We start from the raw sequence: 17,855 nt of genomic DNA on the forward strand, positions 1-17,855 counted from the left end.
ACACCAATCCTGTTCTACAAGTTGCATATCAAAAACCTCTTACATACTCACTTTTGCTTCAAATGGTTCAGAACTATTGTTGCAAAACCATGTGTGCATTGTAACTTTGGTGTTTTGTAACTGTAGATTGTGACAGATTTTAATCTGTCACAATTCCCAAAAAAAGTTACACCTCCCTAAAATTCTTGAGTACAAGTACACAAATGGTGTTCTGTGACAAATGGTGCAAAACACTCATGAGAATACAGAGTGGAATGAAGGTGACAATCACCAGGAGCATGAACAAATAAAAGAAAAGGTAATGATATTAACCTTAGTTAAATAACATGCTGCCATCATTTTGCACATCCCTGATGTTGCTGCTATTTAAAATATCCATTACTGTAAAAATGTCCATAGCTGCATATTGGTTATTTATTCTCCAGGTGCACAGTTTAATATTAAATATAAATCAAATGATTATAGAATAACTAATTCAGGCAGAAGAAACATTTTTTTTAGATCTATTTTTTATACCAACTTATAGAAACCAATCTTTACAGCATGTAGCTGAAGTTACTCATGGTGAACCTTGTCACAAAGATTAGGGTCTGGACTTTGACTAGGCCACTCCAACACATCCAAGTGGTTTTCCTGAACCATTTATTGTACCTCTTGTTACATTCCTCCTGCTGGGGAATCAGTCTCTGCTGCAGTCTCAGGTTTTATTTAGTTTTCTTGTTTTCAGCTTCCTCCATCTTCCCTTGGATGCGGATCACCTACTCTGCACATGGTTTGCTATATGATCCACAGTGGGGATGCTGTGTCCTCTCAACAGATTTTATGCTTAACTGAGAAACTCTAGTTCCTCCACATTTGCTCTGGTTTCTTTAAATTTTCGTCTATTTCAACAAGATTCTAATTTGTGGCCTTGTCTTAGCTGTTTTGCAGTTAACGTTTTTCATAGGCAAACTGAAAATCTTTAAAGCATAGGTTGCTTTATAAGCTAATTATATTATTTGTACTTTAAAGTTATTTTGTCTGTAGTGCGTTTTGTCTCACAATGAGTGACAAACCACAGATGCCTCTACAGAACTGCTGTATATACCGGTACTCAAGAGTGGGGTCTATTTACTGGTTATTTCCGATTTCAGCTTGTTAAAAATCTTTTTATAAAAGTTATCCTAGTTACCAGGAGCAGAAATAAAGTAAAATTAAATGTTTAAGATATTGTAAATGTGGGGTACTTTGGTCACATTACATTTTTTTGAGCCATAGTACAATATCAATTAATTATACTTTCAACCAGCATAACAATCTCGGATTCATGGGAAATGTAAAAAGAAAAAAACATCAAGGAAGCAAAAAAAAAAAAAACACAATTCTAAAATATATTTGCATCCATCAGCTGGAAGTGGCCGGTTTGAGTAAATCTAGATGTGGTTTTACAAGTATAGATTGGGTAAAACTAGATTTATGACTTATTTAGTCACACTTATTTACTCATGTAGGAGAATGAGGACTTGAAGGCTATTATACGAACTTCTTTTATAAAAACTGATCTTTATTTAAATCCAGAACATAACATCACAGGATGTACAGTTGGAAAACAACAGGGAATTTCTCATATGAAAATGCAACTTTCAATTTCATTTCTCACGGGGAAAAGGGGAAGTTTAACCTTCTGAACTAATGTTGCAAGTTAAACCAATTATCATGTGCAGGAATTTGCTAGTTTACACACAAAGTTTACGAGAAGCCACAAGAACCAAGACCTAATAGTTTCCATGTGATGTGACAGAAATAAGAAACATTTATGTAAAAATAATGAACAAAACGAAATATTAAAAGATCCACAAGAATTAAATGAACTCAGAGGAAATATTGCAGAGATCTCTGGACTGGCTCTTCATGATTCTGGCAGACCTATCTACAAACGTTAGAGGAGTAGTAAAGTGGCGCTCAGCCGAACATGTCCTCTCTGTCAGCGTTGTAAATCTCGCCCTCCTGCAGCGAGGCGAAGTTTAAGAAGTGCGAAGGCCGATGGACTTCATGGTAGAACTCTTTGGGGTTCGACAGCTGCAGGTCATACTTCATGTTTGGATCGTGCCGCACACCTAAAGAACATAAAAAAAAAAAATTAAATATCTACCGTTTTAGAAAACAAAATGATTTAAAAGGCTGAGGATAAACTATGGCTACTGACCCATGAAGTTGTAGTTCCAGGAGACTTGGCCAGGAACCATGAAAAAGCCCAGGAAGCGATCAGACAGCAGCATTTGGACCCTTTCATAGTGGGATGGCAGGTAACCTTTAGGGTTGTTGCCTTTATCGGTGTTCTGGCGACCCCATTCATAGCCGCTGGGTGTCAGCTTGTAGGCGGTGAGAGTGCATGAACCAGGTGTGAAGCTGAAAAAATATATAAGAGAAAAAGGTTATGGTGTCTTCTAGATTTCAGTCAATTCTTTCCTCTTAGTTCCAGATTCTCAGTAATTAAGCATAAATATATCCTACCTGCATGTGATTATGATGGTCTTCTCTCCATCCCATGACGGGTTATCAGCCATGACCTTAGCGTGGGTTGTAACGTCCTGTGGGGACAGCTGTGGCGACTCATTGGGCTGTGTGTGGATCCAGCCAAGGGGCTCCATTTCCTGATCAAGCATAATTAGCAAGTTTAATTATCAGCACATAAGTATTATAACCAGAGTAAAAACACAACAAAAAAAACCAAAAATGTGATCTTACTTTAAGGTATTCATGAGAGGGCAGCTGATTGGGGAGGTGGACAGTCTGATGTGTTCCCCACTGAGGTACCATGACAATGCAACGGATCTCCTTCACCTGGGGGTTGTCTGGTGGGCTGGTGCCGTACAGGTAGCCTGCAATCTGGAGCAATAAGAGCAGCTATTTTATTCTGATACAACCAACTAGTAAAATCCTGCAGTATTGAGTTCTACTATTATTTTAAGTAGTTCATAGCTATGGTGATCTTTTCATGACAGTCTAAACTGTTTTTTTTCGAAAGCGACCCATGCCACTTAGCCATGCGGTCCTGAACCCGACACGTATGTTATCTTTTTTAACCGACCTGTGTCTGAACAGCCAGGTCACATTCATCCAACCTATACACCATTCATACTCAAAGGTCACTCTTCTGCGTGTTGCTACGCAGAAGCGGGAAGAAAAACAACAACCATGGCGGACGATAATATGCGGAGCAGTTTTTATTTTGAACCTTCTTTAAAAAGACTGTGTTTTTAATGCACTGGCTGAGGTTGGGAAAGAAAGGAAAGATTGCAAGATGCGCTCCAGCACTACTATCCTTGATTACTTCCATAAACACGGAGCACACTCGTCATTGACGTCATTGCGACCTGTACAGCGAATGCAGGACACCTAAAGTTGTGAATGCATTTCACACTGTAGAACAAGTCAACCACGTAAAAGAATCAGATTATACAACAAAATCGGAATTGCCTGCAGTGTGAACGTAGCCTTAGAGGCACAAATGTGCTGGAAAAACTTAAATGATGCAATGGAAAAATTATGCTAGTAGCAAAAACAGCTGCGAGCTCAGAAAAACTGAATAAATGCTTCAGGCCACTAAGGGGAGATGATTATCAGAACTACAGTAATGACAAAGAACGTTTGTGCTTGCATCTCTCGGCCACCAAACGTACCTGAGCGCGCAGATCTGAGATGCAGATGAACTTCTTTAGAACGTTCTTGGGCAAAATGTATGTGTAACCCGTCTCTTTGATGTCATCAGAAGACACATAGATGTGGTTGGTCCGGAGATGGAGGTTAGCAGCAGATATGGCCCTGGCAAAGCAAAGCAACAGACATTACAGTGAGCTACTGAGGAAGACTCCAGCCAATTCCTTCACTAATGATATTTTGAACCAGTGTTTCTGTTTACCTGACTCTCCACTCCGTCTTTGAGGAGAAGGTCTGTGTTTCATAGTTGGAGGTAGTGGAGGTGATGATCTCGTCTCCATGTTTGTTGACGGTGCGGGTCTGTGTGGCTGTGAGCTGGGACTGCTCTTTGGTCTGCTTCTCGATCTCAGCGATCTGCTGGCGCTGCTGAGACGGGGCGGAGATCTCCATACCCAGGATGATGTCACGAATCTCAGACTGGGTAAGTGAGGCCACATTCACGCTACGCACAGACAAAACCAGCTTTTATTACAAAATACAAGACCCCTCTTATTCCACTCTATGAAATAACTAAACTCACATACTGGATGAATGACCAGAGCAACCCTTACTTGTTCTTTTTGCCATAATCGGCCAGAATGAGATCCTTTAGTTGAACTTCCACCTTTATCCACTCCTCATCAGTGAGCGTGGGCCAGATGTGATGGGGCTCTGTTATGGTGGTTTTATCAGGTTTCAGGATCACCTTGGCACGGTCGTTGTTGACGTGGAGTGCTCTTAGGATCAGGATCAGTCGGGAGAAGGCCTTGATGGGGAAGAGAAAACAAGCTTTTTACATCAGGAGAGTTGGCTTGATCTAATAAAATAAAACTGAATGGTGAAAGTCGACCTGGAAGAGAAGCTTCTTTCAGAGTACTCACTGTGTAAGATGAGATGGTCTTCAGCCAATCGTCATAGAGGTTGAACAGCACCATCTGTGGCTCTGTAGCCTTCAGGATCAGGTCTCCAAACTTCTCCACCTTCAAGCAAGCCTGGAAGGGCAGCTGGAGCTCTGAGCCCTTGATCACAATGTTGGGGAAGTCGAGCAAGTGGACCTAAAGGAGGCAGTGAAAAACATCTCTAAAGATCTTGTCTTTACACACTGAACGTTTCATCCATGGTGTATAATGGTCAAAGAAAAGATTAAAGTAGAGTCTTACCTCCAGTGGGTCCAGCATTCCCTTCCTCGTCACAATGATCTGCTTCGGCTGCTCCTCCACTGGGAGGGAGCGGATCAGGGCAGCAACTTCCTCAGCTGTTTTCCATTTGGCCAGCTACAAAAAAATAAACAATTGAATAAATTTAGCAAAAACATAATGCCTTTCATGATAGGAAAAAAAACAGGACTTCGGAACCAAACTCTAGGATTTCAATTTTAAATGTCTAATGCTTTAAACTGAAACTAATAAAACAAACAAGCTTTAATCTAAATATAAACCAGATGACCGGAATCATTACTGAAAGCTTTTCACCTGTCCCAGACGTTTCTGTCCAGCCCACACAGATGTGTGGATGATCTTGAGGAAAAGCTGGCCTGTCCTGGGGTTGAAAATGAAAATGGCTCCATTGATGGGCTTTGTGGTCAAGTTTCCTTCAAAAGTCTGTAAGCAGAAATGAAATCAGACAGTTTCATATACATCTCAAAAATAAAGCCTTCTGACATTTCTATTTCACAGTAGCGATTCTCACCTTGTGGATAGTGACTCTGTACACATTGGTGTCATCCACAAACCAGATGATTTGGTTAGAGAACAGTTCGCCGTAGTTCTGAGAGGACAGGTAAGGCTCAGTGGGCTCTGAAGAGTAGAGCTGCAGACCCTTGCGAATGCGCTCTCTCAGCACATACAGAGCCGGGTTGGCCTTCATGATCTTGGCCATGGCCTGCTGAATCAGAGGCTTGCTCCCAGGGAACCAGTTACCATAGGCACTAGACGAAAAGCAGGTAAAAGGTTAAATAAACCCCAAACAAAAATAGATACCTATTCCAGCTGAAACTAGTCACACTATTGGACAAAGGTTTAATAATAATGAATTCAAAGATGTGGACACCTGTGCAGGTTGTAAGCCAGGTCGATAGCAATGAGCACTCCGGTGGGGGAGGGGTAGATACTCATGTTATCTGTGGTGTAGTCCAGGAACTTGGCTCTGGCATAGCGCTCAATGTCATGAGAGTCATAGTCGCCCCATCGGAGCTGAATGTCAATCCAGTATTTCTGTGTGGTGGTGCTGTCCATCACATCCCTGAAAAAGGTCAAAGGTCATGTTTACTTTGCATGCAGATCAGAATCTTAATTCACTTTATATGAATCTCTCCCCAAAAGGCCTACTTTGAGTCAGCGAGCAGAGATGGTCTAGACACGTTCCACTTGTATGACGCAAACAGGAGGATGTCTGCACAGGAGGAATTCATCTTGTAGGACTTCCTGGGGTGGATGGTCTCCTTCTGCACGGTTTCTATCTCCAGAGCATCCAGCTCCTGATCAAACACCTGAGGTCCAAAACGTATAACAGAATTTATATCTTCTGGAACAGTTAAGAGTTTTGGGGAACTGTTCTCCTTAGCCTCTGGGTGAAAGCTTTTCTAGAGACGAGGACCCACCTGACAGAGATCCATGACGATGCTCTCATGAATCTTCTGCCACAAGTGAGCTCTGAAGATCTGAATGAGGGAGATCTTTAGCGTGGGGATCTTGCCGTGCATAAAGATTCCTGTCAAGTCCAGCTGCACTTGGAAACCCACGTAGACCTGAAGACGAGACAGAAGCACAAACTTAGAGCAGGCGTTTACAGTTGGCAGAAAGGTTCAGCTAGAAACAGATGTCTTTACTGACGTTGGCTCTGTTGATGGTGGGGGACCACCACAGAGTGAAGCGACGGTTCGGTATTTGGTTCAGACCAGACCTCTGGGCGTTCGTCAGCTTCTTCCATTTCATGGACTCCTCAAAGCCGCTGGCCTTTTCCCTAAAACAAAGAACAACTTCTACTGAAAGAAAATGTGGAGGACTGTAAAAAAAACTCAGAGAAAAATGATCACTGTAAGGACATATGAAGTATTTAGTCAAAAGGATAAAAAAAAAAAAATTCAAATTGCTTAGGACTTAAATTGTTTCCATGAGCGTTGCTTTAAGTGAGTCAGTATTATTCTTAAAGCACATACCAGAAGAGACCCTCCCAGGTGGGGAAGTAAGTGCCTTTGAAGAGGGTGTGCTCCAGGATGCCCTCCACTCCACCCAGAGCCTGGATCATGTCTGTGCGGTAGTTGTTCAGGTTCCACAGCTTACCGTCATGCCTCTGGTGGGTCCACCAGAATGGATTCTGCTTCAGCACCTGCATTCAGCACAGACGCATGATAAACAAAGGAAGCATTTATTAGAACTCACCTAGCTTCCTATTTCTGATCCAATTGTCTTGAAAAACAACACATACCAAGGTCATTTTCCCTGCTAGCTAATGAGCTCTTTTACCTGATACTGTTTGAAGTCTGTCCGCACTCTCCAGCCTTTGTCATAGGCCAGCGTGTGTCTGTCCTTCTGGAAAAGTGTGTTAATTCGAGGAATTCCTCTGTCCCAAGAGTCTTCCAAATCCTCCAGAGTCAGACGCCTGGAAGAATTAAATAAGTTATTCACAAGCCAATGACATTTGTTTCTACAGATTTCTCAAACAAAACCAAACTGTTTGCTAAAATTGAATTTGCTGATAAATGGCGTACCTGTTCTGGGCAATGGCCTCCTGTCTCTTGAGCGCATACTCAGCCCAGACTCTCTGAGAGTCGATGAACTCGCTCTCCCATGGCTGAATGTAGCGGTACAAGTTAGGAATGAGCTGATCTTCTTCATGACTCATTCCTGACCTGAAGTGGGTGATGCCCACATCTGTCTGCTTGGACCATCTGGCAAACAAACACACAACCACAGTCAGTTGGTTCAGACATAAAGGACTATCAGGCTACCAAGAAGATCTTAATTATCATAGGACTCCATACCGCAGGTCTGACTGCGGGATGAGCACGTGACCCATGGACAACATGCCAAGACCGCCCAACTCTTTGGGAGTGTAGAAGACCACAGGAGGGAAACGACTCGGCATCTTCGAGTTCAGCCCGATCTTGATTCGGGTCTGGATCTTGTTCTCGCATTTCACCAGAAGGTCCAGGAGCTCCTGTGTGTTGACTACAGCCTCCCGGAAGTACGTCATCAGACCGATGAGGGCCGTGTTCCACTTGTTCACAATCTGAACAAGACAGAACAATTAGAGAAATGAAGCTGGCCTTTTTAATGAGACGTTTCCGCAGCTGCTAGTGGTTTCTTTCTAACCTTGGTGAAGGTGGTGGATCCTGAAGCCATGAGGATCTGACGCACTCTGTTGTGGAAGCGCTGCATGGATTCATCATCGACCCGCAGGAAACACTGCGCTGTCCTCTCTTTGGTGACCTGCATCAAAATTCACAAAAGAAACCTTCAATTTCAGTAAAATGAAAACATAGACCAAATAATAACTTTTAACACATCAGCTGCTTCTTCCCCACCTCATTCTGCAGGTTCCAGACGCCATCCTTGTGAGTGAACTCCTCATAGCTGGTGCGACACTTAGGGAGGATGCGGCACTCAAAGCCGCACATGTTGAAGAGCAGATTGGGGTTGTCTTTGCTGTAGACCGACACAAAGCTGTTCTCCCACTGGACTGTGGTCACAGATCTGGGCAGGCGGTTCTTGATGTCCCAGAACACCGCTCGTCCACTGAGAACGACAGGGAAATGCTCAAAACCTAACTTTAACAGACGCCTGGCTGATTACTTAAGGTTTAACTTACAGGTTAACGTCGTGCTTCATCAGTCTCATGCGGGCATCACGAGGCCAGCACTTCTTGTTGTTGTATCCCACTATGTTCTCATTGTTGGGGTCTGGGTGCTCCGTCAGATACCTCTGAATCAGGTCTCTGGCCTCATCAGCAGAGAATCTGAAGAATCAAATACTGATTAAGTAAAACCCTCATATCCTTCAACCTTATAGCTGTCAGCTGAAGGTGACCACCTGGTCCTTGTTGATATATTCCTACCTGAAGAAGATGTGAATGCGATCGATGTAGCGACAGTACAGCCTGATGGGGTGGGCCGACTCTGTGGTGGTGTCCTGAAAACTCAGGAAGTCATTGGGCATCTGGGGAGGACCTGCCATCTCGCTGGCACGGTGCAAACCAAGCACTAGCAGGTCCATCACCAGGCCGTAATACTGAACAATGAAGGAGGCGAACTGGAGTCCCCTGATGATGCCGTAAGAGTTGGTGTGGTTCATGTCCTACAGGAAAGGTCAGAGCATTTAAATCATCTTCCAGGAACCAAACAAAGCAAACTGTTATGTTCTAAAGACGGACTGCCGTCATTACCTTATAGTTTATCACCACGTTGTTCTTGGCCGTCATGTAATCGGCGATGTTGTGGTCAACAATAAGACGCAACAGCCTATTGAGCAAAGTTAGATCAATCTTCTCGTACATCTTCTCATAGCGAGACTCGAGCATCACGTTGCACTCTCCTTCAGCGGTTTCCCACACATCCTGCAGGTTGTTGATGCCTGACAAAGAACCAGAGATGTTAGAGAGAATTTAAGATCTGCGGAAATATTCATTAAGTATTACAAAGTTCTCATGCAATATTTAATATGTTTTTTTACAATCAAAATTATTAATTTGTTTCTGGTCATTTTAAGTGGTAAACATTTACGCAGTTGAGTTTAATTCCCTCCGTTTCCGAAGCTTAATAGCGATTGGCTGATAAAGGGGCAATAGTAATCATTTTGAAATCTGACTGAACCCTGATCTTTCAGCCAATGCCATCAGAAGAAAGCTTATGTCCACCTCTAAAACGATCGCAGTGTAAGAATCTGAAGTCGGGTTTAAAAATAAGATCAAAGAGGTCCTTTTGCTGAAAAGGGGGAAATAACCTTTTTTTGAATGAAACATGGAATAAAAGCTTGGATCTTTGCTCTGTATGCATTCTGCCATTGTGTGTTTCTAAAAACACTAAAGTGATTTGTAGCATCAAAAAGCTTGGTGTTGGAGTCACCTTGGCACCACTTGTAGACCAGAAGCGGTGGTGGTTCAGTGTCTGCCGGCTTAATCCAGGGAGGGAAAAGCCTCCTCTTGTCTGCCTCATACCACAGGTACTGGTCCAGGTATGCATCAGTGATCTTCTCCAGGGGTTCCACGTCATACACAGGCACCAGGTGGCTGTACAAGTCCATGAACTCAATACCGACCTGCAAAAGAAGAAAATACTCAACCTCCAACAAAGAAATCCACTTATTTCTTCATTCTAACTTATCTCAAACTATCAGGAGTTAATATCTAAAAGTTTAGGAACACGTCCCTGCATTTTAGAGGAAACATCTGTAAACCACAGCATTTCTTAGAACTGACCTCTTTGAAAGCTCTCTGAGTGAGAAGGTGACGCTTGATCCTGGAAAGAGCCTCATGGGGGTTATCATAGGCCTGCTCTATCAGGCCCAGCTCCTCCCTCTGACTCTGATTCAGACGAGACTTCACACTACCAGACACAGATTCATGATTAGAATAATCTTTAAATGTTTAAACACAAAACATTTTAAAAATATTGATCATTTTCATAAGGTGTGTTCACCTGTATGCCTCTTTGAGCCTCTCCAGAGCCAGGATCAGCAGCTTTGTGTCGTGTTTATAGGACAGCGGAGGGAACGGAATGGGAGAGAAGCGCCGACTCTCCAGCCAGTGCACAGTGGTGGTGTAGATGGCCACGGCCTCTTCTGCAGTGATGTATGGTCCATCCTGCAGGCAGGAAATACATAAAACCAACATTTATTACCAACATTTGAAAAGGAAAGTATTCAGTATAAAATTTGATAGTAAAAATATCTAACTGACAAATAAAACAAAAGCATTTAGTCAACAAATACAAGGAGATTAACAGCTTCTAAGTGTTGAAATAGAGAAAGAGGAGTTTTCTTCTGCATTACCTTCAGATAGTTGTGCTGTCTTTCCTGCTCGGCTTTCAGGTACAGACGGGTCAACCTGCCCAGGTTCTTCTTGCACACCGTTTTGTCCACAGTAGCTCCGCGGCGAATACGCTCTCTATTGTAGTGAGCTGTGTTGGTCCACCAGTCAGCTTTGGCCTTCACGTATCGCAGGATCATGTTCTCAATGGGAGTAGGCAGACCGGGCACCTAATCAATGAAAAACTTTTATAAACTGACACAAACCCTGATAACCCGTGTTTATGGATTTCTAATGAGGTCATTGATTGAAAGCATAGACATAGAATACAAAATCAGTTAAAACATACTGTTTTATAAGTGAAATACACTGAATTCAAGTCCAGGCTTTAGCAAACGCCCCCAGTATGCATCACTGACCTTCCACGGGATGTTGGCCTTCCAGCACCTCCATGACTCACTGAGGTGTTGCAGAATGGTTCTGGCCTTGTTCTGTTTGATACCTTCTGGCATCATATCTAGGATGTCGTGCATCACAGCAGCACGCAACTCCAGGTCAAAGTGAGACTCCACACGCTGTTTGGTCACAGTCTTAGCAACACCCTTTGAATGACGTCCTGTTGTGGAAATTAACACAATGTTGGTGTTTTGCGTTCGTTCAGCAAATATCACCTGAATGTGTGTGTATGACAGCATTCGAACCTTCGAACTGCCTGGCCAGCAGATTCCCGAGCCACCGCTCCAACAGTGGAGTTATGCCGCGCATGAAGAAGAGCCAGACTCTCCAACCAGGAGCCCAGAACCCACAACCTGGTCCTTTGCCCACAGGACCCTGATCAAACATGAATGAATGAGACAGGTCTCTGTATTAGATGTTGGAATCAATCAACTTGTGTTCAGAGACGGAGGAACTACGCGGTGTGTTTACTCACGGTGTTGAACCGGTAGTAGACGAGATGTTTCAGGTCTTTGCACATGCGGATTTGTCTCATCAGCTTGTACTTGTAGCGGTACATCCCAGTTAGCTGTCCCACGTGAGCAAAGATGTACTGCAGCCCGTCGGCCAGCTACAAGACACAGAAGGAAAAAATTACTTAAAAAGGCAAAATCAGGTTCTTCAAACCTAAACCTTTCAGATAAGGTATGTTGATGGATTAAAGTTCTATTGGAAAATGGGAAATAAAGTACAGCTTTGAGGTTTCTTAGACTACATATATCCCTGAGTAATGGAGCATTTCTGTTTCAGCTGATGTTTCCTCAAATGAGGCATGTTAAAATATTTGGTTATAATTTTTTTTGCAAAGCTCGGTTAATGCGGAAACAGGAGAAGGGCCAGCCAACATGTTAACGCTGTTCGAAGAAAATGCAGCTGGGAAGCTGCAAACGGCTTGACTAACCAGCCATTATCAGCTGTTATTATAATTATATCAAACCGGTTAAACCAACAGTGGTGCTGAACAAAATAAGTCGTTCTCCTCTGTGGTGCCAAATGTGCATCAAACAAGGCAGAAGATCCTCTTAAGAAAAGAATAATCTGAAACACAAACCTGAAAGGCATCGACATTTCCCAGTCTGTATTGCACGTGGCTGTCCACCACCAGCTTGCTCAGACGCAGCACCTCTCTGCACAGATGGAAGGCGTTCCCGAATCTGGACTTCTTTCTCTCCTGCGGGTCAAATGTATACAGTGCTGCAGTTTACACCAACATACAGTAGATTTAAAAAGTTGCAGGCACCAGAATCCTTTCCCCTCAACTCTTTTTATAAATCACTGATACGATGGGGTCACTGTGCAGGAAACCGTACCTTGGTGGTGAGGGTCTTGACGGGCTTTAAGTTGAAGTTATAGTCCAGATGCAGGTAGTTGAGGTTCTTGCGGTGAATGAGCAGATTGAGCATGTTGTAACCCTGTCTGCAGACCTGCAGGCCAACCTCCACCCAGTCCAGCTTGGTGGACTGGAAAAACTTTGTTGCTTTGAAAGAGCGGAACAGATACCTGAAATACAGTGGAGGCAAAAAGTTTACACCAAACATTAATCAACATTGATAACAAGCCTTTGATTCCAACTAAAGAAATGATAACTATGGAAACTAGTGATAACCTCTTCTTTTGAGCCTTGGGGGGTCTGTGTTTGAGAGCATTGAGCACGTAGTACTTCAGTAGTTTCTGGTATGATACACGTACTTTCACTGGCTGTCCTGCAGGGCAATGCTCTCTGTACCTGAAGTTTAAAAATAAATAAATCTCAAAACATATACAGGTTTAATAAAATTTTCCCAAAATCCATTTGTTAACCTACCAGTTTTTGACCAAAGGGATATCAATGGCGCGCCTTGTGCGACCAGAGCGCAGATTAAAAGGTCTGGGGGCCCAAAGCAGAGCGATGCCATTGGCCGTGTTGTCGGTGTAAAGCGGCGTCTCTTTGAGCAACGGCTCCACAAACTCTGGAAGCTCAAACTCCTCGTCATCATCAGGGAGAGGCTCCTGGCTCTGAATGAGGAAATATTACAAGAATTTCTGAATTTTACAGAGAAAATGTGAAAAAAATTTTTTTTTTTTTTAAATAATTTTAGAGAATATCTGAATGGTGAGGAGTGTTCTGCAGCTGCAGACAGATACAAGTTAAATACTCGCCATTCCTTTTAATATTCCTCTTGTTCTTACGCACGTGCAAGCAGACCAATGCAAGTGCGCCTTTGTAAGAGGCCATTATAATGGAGCAATGATTTATTTTACATTAGCAGCTAAATAAAGAAGATAAACTGCAAACCTTGACTGAATGTCTGTGGGAGATCGGGTTGATCAGTGGATCAAAGTAGAACGCTGGAAGATCCGGATCCTCAGTCTTGATAAATTCCACATTGGGTGTATGGTACCTGCGGAAAACCACTGTAAGAGCCTAGCTTGTACAAAAAGTGCATAATAGCAACATTTCAACAGAAACGGGGAATGTCTTAAATCCCCCTTGCATTCACTAAAACAAGCATTCCAAAATGTGGTTCTTACCAGGTAAGATGGACGTGGTGCGGCAAGTTATTGTACAGATATGGGAAAGCAATCTTGTACTCTGTCCTGATTGGTTGCCGGATGATGATTTTGTTGATGTCGTTGAACTCGTTCCAGTCTTCATCCCTAGAGAAGATGGAAGCATTTATATATTTTAAAATCCCCAAATTCAAAGATTTTCCAAAAATATTTAGGCAAGGAAATTTTTTATCTGGTCGGGCTTCACGTTCTATACACCATGAACCAGCAAACTGCTGAGGCTGGCTTCTGGTGCAGCTATGTGGTTTAGGGCCGTGAAAACTATTCTAATAATTCGAGGACCTTTATTGCTAAAATTAATTCAGGCAAATCACCTGCCTTAATGCTTTGTTTAATGTTACACACACTTAGGTAGCTAGAGCTAATGTTAGCATACCCTGCTAATAAATGGATGCCAAAAGTGATTAATAAGTACGTTAGGAGACGCCTAGGGTGAAAAAGAATTTTAGAGAAATTTTTAATTGTGGGTTCATTTCAGAGTTTATTAAAGTGCCCTATAAAACGTTAACCACCATACAGAAACTATTGCCCTGAGGTTAGAAGTCAGTTTTAAAATTTTTCACGTTCTGACAAATGCATTCAAGTTGCGTGAAATGGCAAAACCAAGAAAAAGTCCCTGAAAAGTCTGTCTTTAAGAGGGAATGGGGAAAAAAAGTGCACAGATGCCTCTAGTCCCAGATCTACTGTCTTTATTCTCTTCAATGCAATAAGAGTAACCCCTGTTTATCGGCAGCCCCTTATAAGTTTTCTGTCGACTCAAACCATATTTTCACTGCTCAAAAACAGTCAGCAGCTAAACATTCAAAAACCAGTAGCATGAAATTGCAAAATGATTTTCTTTTTAGGGTCATTGTGTCAAGAGAGTGCCCTCATGTGGCTGTAGACTGTATTGTTTACTCCTTCCTTTTGGCAGGTGTGAATTAACTTTTGAATTTTTTTTTTTATTAAAAGTGTGTTGAAATGCCGCCTGCAGCAATACATAAAAAAGGTGGAACCCATAGTTAATTTGACACCTAAATCAGACAAAATCTTAACATGTCATGTGGTCATGAAGATTCTCAGTCATCCAGGTCAGTCATTCTAACAAAGTTCAGTTTAATTTGCTTGTTATCTAAGCCATAACAACACTTTGGTTGTGCAGCTCTATAAGCCTGGAACTCAACACTAATCCAGACATTTTGAACTCAGAAATCTTCCTGGATGGGAAGCAAAACATCTTCAGACTTAGAAAAGAAAGTTCAGTGGTTTGTTTTTAATTTTGTTGGAATGTCATATGGTCAAAAAGTCTGGTCTGTAAACAATGTTTAGATGCCAAAAATAGGTAAATATTACCTGTTTTAATAAACAATTCTGATGCCAGAATTGCTTTAAGTCTGTAAACATATTTTTCATATACTGCATGTTCATGTACCCCCAGTTAAAAATCTTCAAATTCCAAAGATCAAATCAATCCAACAGTGATAAATCGATTTCCTGTCAGTGTTTCTAACTTGATGCAAAGGTACTTACTGCAGGTTTATGTCTCTGACCAGTGGCTCAAACTTTGGTCCTCCTGGAATGGCCATGTTTAAAGCTTTTGAAGTGAAGAAGGCCTTCAGGTCAAAAAGGTAAAAGTAATTGAAGTCCACCAGATCTGTTAAAAGCTGATTGGCCAATCGATAGAGGGTGGACATCATCGGGAGCGTGAACTGCCAGCGACGGTAAGTTGTGCCGTTCACAAATCTGAAAGATTAATAAAACAAATGTTTATGACATCAAGTCATGCTGCAGTTCAACTTTCAATAAAACACCACTCACTTGGTATTATCCTTGAGGGGCTGGTGCTCATAGAACCAGTCCACAACTGAAGAATCCTCCTCAGAATCGAGCTCCATCTGAATGGCCTCCAGAGGTTCTACATCCAGGATGTTGTCAGCATAGTCCAGCGGTGGCTCCTCATCATCAAACGGTGGAAACCTCATCCTTTTGAAGTGCCGTCTGTCACGCTTCTCACGACGCATCATGATCCACATGGTGCTGAGATTTTTTGAGAAATCAACAGACAATATTAAAAAAAGTTTTTCAAAAAGTGAACCAGCTCCAACTTTCAGGGAAGCAGTTTAATAAAACTCCAAAACTTAATACGTGACTAGATCTCTTACCCCCATTGGGCAATGTAGACAGGTTCTATGACCCAAGGGATTTCATTCACAAAGGAAATGGCTCCAGTGATGTGGTAGAGCACAGGGACATCTCTGATCTGCTCCCAGGGCATCGGCATGTTTTCCAGGAGCTTCAGCACTGCGTGAGGCATGTACTTCAGAGCACTGCAACACAACAGGATAATCATCTTTAGGGACAAAACAAGGTTTCAACTAAATGGGAAATATCGTTGTGCAGGCAAACTGATTAAAATGTTTAAAATTATAATTATAAACTGAATGAGTAGAAGAAAAAAAAAATAATTCAGAGAACTCGATTTTACCCCAGGTAGACTCTTTTGTCGTGGCGGAACTTTCTATTGGTCATATCTCCATGGTCCCTAATGATCTTTCGGACATGCTCGGGGGGCATGTCTTCTTTCTGGGCGTCCACAAAGCCAAACTTCCTTTTCTCTGCATAGCGTTTGGCCTGCAGCTGCTGCCACTTCCTTGCTGGAAAGGGCATCAAAATCCAGACATTTTAAGAATTATTAAAATATAAAATATTACTAACTTCATATTTCCCTATCTAAAGTGAAATATTACCTTTTTCCTGAAGTTTTTCCTCAGACATGTAGTCTGGAATTGGTGCAGGAGGGGGGACAACTGGAGGAACGCCCGGTGGGACACCTGGGGGTACTACCGGAGGTACACCTGGAGGCACACCTGGTGGCAACCCCGGAGGGACTACTCTGTAAGGATAGGGAGCTGCCATTGTCCCTCACTAGAAGAACACAAATCAGTGTTAGTAACAAAGGAAGGCACAAAGGAAAATATCAAGTACGTTAAGCCAGCTTCTATGAACAAACTGATAAAGGGAGAAAATAAATGATTGAAGAATTGAACACAGAGAAATATCAAACATTTTTATGAAATTTAGTGTTCCTTTTCATATTTAAAATTATAATTTTCAATTTGAGCCAAGGGGCAAAGCTATCAGAAATGGAGTTTTTAAAAAATACTTTAGTTGTCGATTTATACACATCTTCTAGACTAATCCCATTTAAAAAAATCGATTCAAAGCCAAAGTAAACATGAACAAATGCTTGATTACGACGTTTTAAGAGGGGGCTGTATTTGATAGGAAATTACTTTTACCTCGAGGGAAAGTATGATAGCTATAAAATGTAAATAATAGATGTAAAGCCATACGCCAAAATTTGGGGAAAGGTTATAGCTGCGAAACTAAGATATGCAGACCCACATATGCATTTAAAAAATATTTCTTTGTTTAGAAACAAACTAAGATAATAGCAGCTTCTTGTTCGCGCACCATGCTAACTTAGTTAGCTCAACAAGGCTTCCACAGGAGGCGCAAACACAAACCAAATACAATCAGAAATAAAGCAGCTACATAAACAGTGCAACAAAGAAAATCGTCGTAGTTTAACGTTATTTAACAAAAAAAAGACTAAACATGAACTTTTCCGCATATCAGGAGAAGTATATATAACAGTGCGTATAGGCCAATGTTACATGTTAAACGCTAGCATAATGCTAACGTCCCCGTAAGTGGCTAATGGCTGCATGTTAAGTAACAGAACAAAAAAAAGCATATAAACGTTGACCCACCTCGATGACTTTGCGCCGAGTGCAGTTTCTGTACGTTAAAACAGCCTCTTACTACTCAATAACAGTTTTTACAACATCTTTTCAGACTCGACGACCGTATGGCGCTTTTGATCCACTTCAGCGTTGTGCCGAGCTATTTCCAAAGCACGACGGTGGCCACACGACGAGCGCAGCTCAGAGGGATTCACGTAGTAATTACGTAAAACTGAATCGCTTCTGCCTACGTTAAGAAGCACACTCTACGCCAAAAAGAAGCGCAAAACGTAAAAGAAGCGCATTTTTTGTGAATATCAATTTCATTTCCGGCACAATACTGTCTCCTGTCGTTCTGGAGTGTACATTGTAGGTATTAGTGTTAATTTAGCTACACTTTGAGACAAGATGGGATACTTGTAATATATTACTATATAATCTATA

At 42.1% G+C, this 17,855-nt stretch overlaps 1 protein-coding gene across 1 annotated transcript; it reads right to left on the reverse strand.

Annotated features, from left to right (window-relative positions):
- Positions 1–1,515: 1,515 nt before the first annotated feature.
- Positions 1,516–17,617, reverse strand: prpf8 (pre-mRNA processing factor 8). Its single transcript, XM_038283959.1, has 43 exons — positions 17,439–17,617; positions 16,413–16,590; positions 16,151–16,319; positions 15,828–15,992; positions 15,484–15,702; positions 15,196–15,408; positions 13,648–13,773; positions 13,412–13,517; positions 12,941–13,131; positions 12,743–12,862; positions 12,447–12,636; positions 12,188–12,307; positions 11,573–11,707; positions 11,343–11,472; positions 11,061–11,257; positions 10,665–10,871; positions 10,313–10,476; positions 10,093–10,219; positions 9,740–9,932; positions 9,061–9,248; positions 8,734–8,972; positions 8,488–8,634; positions 8,204–8,414; positions 7,992–8,108; positions 7,661–7,908; positions 7,388–7,567; positions 7,143–7,278; positions 6,836–7,005; positions 6,510–6,639; positions 6,278–6,424; positions 6,006–6,166; positions 5,728–5,919; positions 5,368–5,605; positions 5,151–5,279; positions 4,839–4,952; positions 4,560–4,733; positions 4,251–4,444; positions 3,902–4,141; positions 3,663–3,804; positions 2,728–2,868; positions 2,494–2,633; positions 2,186–2,388; positions 1,516–2,096 (listed from the first exon to the last, which is right to left on the reverse strand). The coding sequence occupies exons 2-43, from the start codon at positions 16,579–16,581 to the stop codon at positions 1,942–1,944; spliced, it is 7,077 nt and encodes a 2,358-aa protein (XP_038139887.1). The 5' UTR covers positions 16,582–16,590; positions 17,439–17,617; the 3' UTR covers positions 1,516–1,941.
- Between the last annotated feature and the right edge of the window lie 238 nt (positions 17,618–17,855).

The sequence above is a fragment of the Cyprinodon tularosa genome, unplaced genomic scaffold (assembly GCF_016077235.1).
Source record: "Cyprinodon tularosa strain WSP-4 unplaced genomic scaffold, ASM1607723v1 ctg198, whole genome shotgun sequence".
NCBI lineage: Eukaryota > Metazoa > Chordata > Actinopteri > Cyprinodontiformes > Cyprinodontidae > Cyprinodon > Cyprinodon tularosa.

Excerpts from the sequence above, each read along its gene's own strand:
- prpf8 (XM_038283959.1), bottom strand. The coding sequence starts at position 16,581 with ATGGCAGCTCCCTATCCTTACAGAGTAGTCCCTCCGGGGTTGCCACCA. Across the intron at positions 12,863-12,940 it reads ATCCCTTTGGTCAAAAACTG|GTACAGAGAGCATTGCCCTG; the intron begins GTAGGTTAACAA and ends TTTAAACTTCAG. Across the intron at positions 3,805-3,901 it reads AAGACGGAGTGGAGAGTCAG|GGCCATATCTGCTGCTAACC; the intron begins GTAAACAGAAAC and ends TTGCTTTGCCAG.